The sequence below is a fragment of the Chelon labrosus genome (assembly GCF_963514085.1).
Source record: "Chelon labrosus genome assembly, chromosome: 13".
Lineage (NCBI taxonomy): Eukaryota > Metazoa > Chordata > Actinopteri > Mugiliformes > Mugilidae > Chelon > Chelon labrosus.
The window spans coordinates 30,160,430-30,166,254 of record NC_140346.1 but is presented as its reverse complement, the minus strand read 5'-3'; the positions used below and the strand labels follow the sequence as shown (position 1 = coordinate 30,166,254).

The window sequence follows — 5,825 nt, the reverse complement described above, 5'->3', positions numbered from 1 at the left end:
TCTGACCATCAGAGGTGAATGCAGTGCTAACATCTAGGAGAGTTGATGTTTTTGGATTTTCATCAATGCTCTTTTCTTCTCTTCCAGCTTATTTGGTCACATAAATGATTTGCAACATGTATTTTGAGAAATTAAGAAAGTAACTAAGAAGTTGTATACAGTTGAGTGAAACATCTAGGTTAGTTGTAGTTTTTTTATTTTTTAATAAAATCAGAGACCTGGAAATGGCCTTTAACCTTTGTGCCCGCCTCAAATTTACTACCCTCTGGACACCTTTGTTTAAAAAATGTACGCGAACAAAAAACTGACATAATATCATCATCAATATTTTTTTTTTCAACAACTTAACAACTTCAGACTTGTTCAAAACTACAAAAAGTTCAACCATTTTCAGGATTTTATCCCTTTAAATGCAAGTTAAATGCCAATGATTTGCAATATTTTTTTTTTTTTACAAAACTAATAAAATAAACAGTAGGGACATGAGGCTTTGGTGGTAATTGGAGTCTTCGACATGTCAACAATTAGCAATAAAATTGCTTTTATTGTATTAGTATTTTTTGTGTAGTATTTCAAATTTTGCATCCTCTGGACACCAGTGTGGTAAAATGTATACATGCAAAAAAGCCATACAATCTGCATACATCAATATTTTTTTTCTGCTTTTTTCATAAACTCTAACCCTAACCAAGAAAAAGAGTCAAATATCACTACTTTTCTTCTAAATTAAATGCTAGCATTACAGAATCTATTGTTTTATACTGTAATGACAGTGCAATTAAAAAATGTAGTTTGAATGGAAGTCTATGCAGCATTTTTAGCCACATAGGTGTCCAGAGGGTGCAAAATGCACTGGATTTCAAAGATTTGACAAAAAAAAAAAAGAAGTTCATGCAGAAATTCCTGCCACAAGATGTAACACAGCCAAAATGATGACCAAATGAAAAGAAAAGATGAAAACAATGTACAAAAAGGCCAGAGGAGGGCATACGGGTTAAAGTAGAGGTTTTACCTCATTAGAGTTTGAACATGACAAACCAGATTCAGACATGCAGGACCATATCAGGTCTGAGTTACTAAGCACCCTGAGCTGAGGATTTATTTCCCATATTAAACCTAGTTCCTAGTACAAACGGTGCATCAGATTACTCTGATACTTTGATTTGGAAAGTGACGCGACCCAAAAATTTGTCTCGATCATCATTGTTACACAGGTCTGAACCCTCAAGCTTACACTCCACCGTCTGCTTAACGTTGTAGTCTTCTTTGGTCAACATTAACTTGACTGCAACCAGAGGCTGAACATAGTCAGGCTGTAAACACAGAGAGAGCTTCAGTTAAATTTCACCCTGACAATGAATGTCTCCAGGGAACTGGTTTTACTTGGCCTTACCCAGACCGCTACTGGACACAGGAATTGTTGCAGCCTCCCTCTGGTGTCACACAATTGGCTGTACAATTCAAATGCACACTGGTGCTAGCACAGACAACAAGGTCAACAAGGCCTCTAATTTACTGACCGTGTTGAAGTAATCAAGGTTAATGTGTCTTTTCATTTTCCCTCACCAGAAAATGGCCATGACAGATATAAATATACCTGGAGGCACATAAGACACAGTCAGGAAGCAAACAAGGGTTTCTGTGTCTTTGTTTCAAAAGGTTTCCCTTTCCTGTAGAAATTAAAATGTACTTTATGTTGTCAAACACAATCACAAACATCTCTAGGGGTGATAGAATGTTAGAGTATTGTGGACAATAAGCATGCAACACTTTTTAAAAGGCTGCTGGTGTGGATGTCATGTGAGAGACCATGATTTTGTTTTATTTTCTTTTGATTCAAGCTGAATAAGTTCACTGTTGAACCTCAGTCTATCAAGTATGGATCAGGTGATCACGAATGGAGGAGTCAGGGATCAGGCAGGCTCGGAGATAGTTTAATCAGAATCAGGGTCAAAACCAGGAAATCAGGATTCAGGCAAAGGTACAAAGGTCCAGCCAGGGGCGTAGCACCAAATTCTGGGCCCTGTACACTCTTAAAGTCAGTGGGCCCCTATCCATGCCAGTGCACGAAGCGTGCGAGTAAAAAAAAAAAAAATTGGGGACATGTATTTATAAATAAACAAACATAAATCAGGTTTTAAGCTAAAATCAGATCAGATTATACTGATGACTGGTTCTTTCATTCACCACCTGAATTGATGCATTTGGCCTACTTGTGCCCAAACATCTATAAACATTAGGCGACATCTGGTTTGTGTACTAACATTTTGATCCATGACACGTTTTGATTTAAAAACATTTATTCTTGAACAGGAGCCAACAACTGTACACAGAGAATCGAATCAAATAAACTATCTAATTTTTCAATAAAACTGTTCTTCAGCTTGCAGAAAAACAAATGAAGCCTTGCTAAAGCCTTACACGAGATGTAAGGATGTAATTTACTGACTCTGGACTACGACAACGTTAATGTTAATTGGATGCAGTTACACAACAAGTAAACTCGGTTCACCTTTCAGAAAGAAAGCAGTTAACAGTTGCTTCCCCTCATTCTGCCCTATTTCTTTTTTTTTCTGCTCTTTCTTTTTCTGGTACCGCGATTTGTGTTTTTTGGGCAGCATGATGACAGTTAGCCTCCAGGTCATTCAATCTGAGCTCACTGACGTACTTGTCGCCAGCCGCTGTCTATGGGCGGACCAAACCATTTTGCATCTCCAAGAGGGGGCCCCCAGAATGTCCAATATGTTGGGAGGGCTGTGACACAAAGTTCATTCTCTCAGTTGATGTTATCAATATATTTGAAATACATTATGACACCAATTAATTGGAGGGCCCAATTCATTAAAAAAAAAAATCAGAATTTTCATGGGCCCTCTCCCTACTCGGGCCCTGGGTAGTCAGGTCCCCTTTTTCCCCCACTACCATGCTCATGGGTCCAGCAGGCAAAAACTCAGGTAACAAAGATTAGCTATAGTCACAACAGGGAATCACTCTAGGAAGAAACTGGCTGGACCGCTTAAGGGAAACCTTCAAGGCAATCTGGCACAGGAGAATTGGGGTACACATCTTATATACACAAGGGAGAGGGAGACAATGACACACAGGTGAAACACATGAGAGTGGGGAAAGCAATCACACAGAACTTCACAGGAAGACAGACTTCAGTAGATTCAAATGTGAAAACATTAAATAATCTTAACTTTAAAGACAAACAGTGCTGTTGGTTTAATTCTTTGAGGAAAGCTGATAAAAAAGAACCAGTAAATACTCACGTGAGCTTTCCTGCCATAGTATGGAAAAAACATCTTATCCAGGCGACCCTTGGATGGGAAATACTGCATCTGTAATGGAGTGTCTCTCTTTCAGAGAGAGACCAAAACACAAAATAAAATTGTGAGCAGATTCAATTAAATGAATGAAGTAATAGCTGTCAGCGTGTGTCTGGTGTGGGTTACCTTGACAGTACAGTTGATGTAGGGATCTCCTCTTGGTTTTAGGCCAATGACCTGCATTAACAGACATTAACTGACTCTTGACAGTAAATCAGGATACCAATAATTAATCAGAATAAACAGATGATCAGACAAGGCAGAAAATATTTATCAAACTGACAATGAAATAAGTTTTGAACCGACTGAGTAATGTTTCACTGACCCGGTTCATCTTGACAATGATGCAGGGTTTTCCCTCCTTGTACCCGAAGGTAGAGTCCATGAGACCAGAGCACTGACGGAGAATACTGCGTTTGAACTGACAAACTTTCTTCATGGGCTCATCATCCTGCTCAGTGTATTCATCCACCAGACACAAGTCATTACGCTTCTGAATGCTGTCATTATAATCTGAAAACAAACACAAAAAAGAAAAAAATATTGCCTACTTGGACTGTTTACTACACGAATTAGAGAAAAATGTTTATGCATCCAGTCAATGGTAAATAAAGAATACCATGTTTCCTGAATATTCTCCAAGATGGCTCTTGCTTGAATAAATATGTTTTAATTCAAACATTATCTGTGTTCATGTTGTCACTCACACTGCAGCAGGTTGTGCAGTTGTTGGATGTACAGTTTGTAGTTTGTCTGGTCAGAGCGGTTGAAGGAGATTTCAGATGCATGGGGACGAATCACCAAACCTGAAACAAAATGTTTGTGATTTCTCAGTTATACATTTATAATTGCATTGTTTACCTCATGTCCTATGTGTATTTATTTCTGTTTGTACTGTATTACTTTTTTACTACTGAGTGCAGGTATAAAAAATTCATTTGGTGTGCATTGAACTATATGTAACAGGGCGAACCAGAGGGTTAGTGGTTCAATCCCCGGAATGTGCCACATGCCGAAGTGTCCTTGAGCAACCCCCAGCTGCTCCCAGTGCGTGGCACTGGTGTGTGAATGTGTGTGTGCTGTGTGAGCGAATGGGTAGATGTGTCTGTGACTGTAAAGCGCTTTGAGTACCAATAGGTAGAAAAGTGCTATATAAAAACAAGGCCATTTACCATTTACCATAACTGTGCATGTGACAAATAAAAAATCTTATCGGATCAATCATCAAATACTGAAGAATGACTGAACCTGGCAAATAAATGATATCATGATTTATGTGAGGTTGTTTAACATAATGCAAAGGAAGTGAAGTGTATTGGTGAACACCTGGATTGGCCACTCGGTCCTGATATCGGGGGACGTTTTCGTCGAGTGTCTGTAACATCACCCACATGGTGAGAGAAAACATTCCAGCCAGAAATCCGTAAAAGACGAGGTAGAAGAGGAGGATGAGACCTGAAGGAAACAATTTCATGTTGTTTCATCACATAGACAGTATAAAGATGGACGGTGGAACTGCTCCTCAAAAGTGAAGCCAAAGTAAGTAGCGCTCCCCCTGATGGAGGTCATAGGTCAAATCATTTTTTATTTGAGAATGGTTTCTGTAATTTTAGATTGTCAATATAATACTGATGCATATGCTAGTGTCCTTATTTCTTTGTTTTAGTTAGTTATTTGACGCTATAGAAATAGATTGTGACATCATGAAGACTACAAGTTGCCATGTGGTGCCATGCCTCTGTGAAGCAGTCCTGTAGGGATGTGAAAGTTGGAAAAAATAAATAAATAAGTACAGTGTAGGACAGTAATAATCAGCAATAATCAATCTGGTTTTATTACACAGCACAGAAACAGCTCTGTTAAAGATCACCAATGACCTTCTTATGGTTGCTGATTCAGGACACCTTTCAATCCTCATTCTCCTTGATCTAACTGCAGTATTTGACACTACCACTCTATTCTCATCCATAGACTCCATTGGTATCTCTGAAGCACCTCTCCATTGTCAGGACCACGTAGTGTTTGTTATTTTTTTCAGTTCAGTTGTCTGTCCCTTTTGTCACTTCCTGCTTTATTTTGTAGTGTGAGTCTCATGAAGTCTGTCTTCCTGTCTAGTTCAGTCTCTGATTGCTTTCCCCGCCCTCATGTGTTTCACCTGTGTCTCGTTGTCTCCCTCTCCCTCGTGTATTTAAGCTGTGTTCCCCTCTCCTTCTATGTCAGATCGTCTTTTTGGTTTTCCCTGAAGCGTTCGAGCCCTTTTCTTCGAAGTTTTCTCTAGTTGTGACCTTAGCCTGTCGTTCTACCTGAGTTTTTGCCTGCCGGATTATTGTACCTTTGCCAGTATCCTGACTTCCTGGTTTTGACCCTGTTACTGAAATAAACGACCTCCGAGTTTGCCTGATACCTGACTCCTCCTTTGTCCACCTGGTCTGTTCCTGATATCCATTGGTTCATCTCATATCTCTCTGGCTGCACTCAGTTCATTCTGTTAAAAAC

General features: G+C 39.2%; 1 protein-coding gene across 1 annotated transcript; it reads right to left on the bottom strand.

Annotated features, from left to right (window-relative positions):
• Window positions 1-318: 318 nt before the first annotated feature.
• Window positions 319-5,454, bottom strand: LOC311498011 (sodium/potassium-transporting ATPase subunit beta-3-like). The gene is made up of 6 exons (XM_084558444.1): window positions 4,656-5,454; window positions 4,037-4,135; window positions 3,655-3,842; window positions 3,456-3,506; window positions 3,273-3,359; window positions 319-1,313 (listed from the first exon to the last, which is right to left on the bottom strand). Exons 1-6 carry the CDS (start codon window positions 4,801-4,803, stop codon window positions 1,146-1,148), a joined length of 741 nt encoding a protein of 246 aa, XP_084414570.1. The 5' UTR covers window positions 4,804-5,454; the 3' UTR covers window positions 319-1,145.
• Window positions 5,455-5,825: the final 371 nt, after the last annotated feature.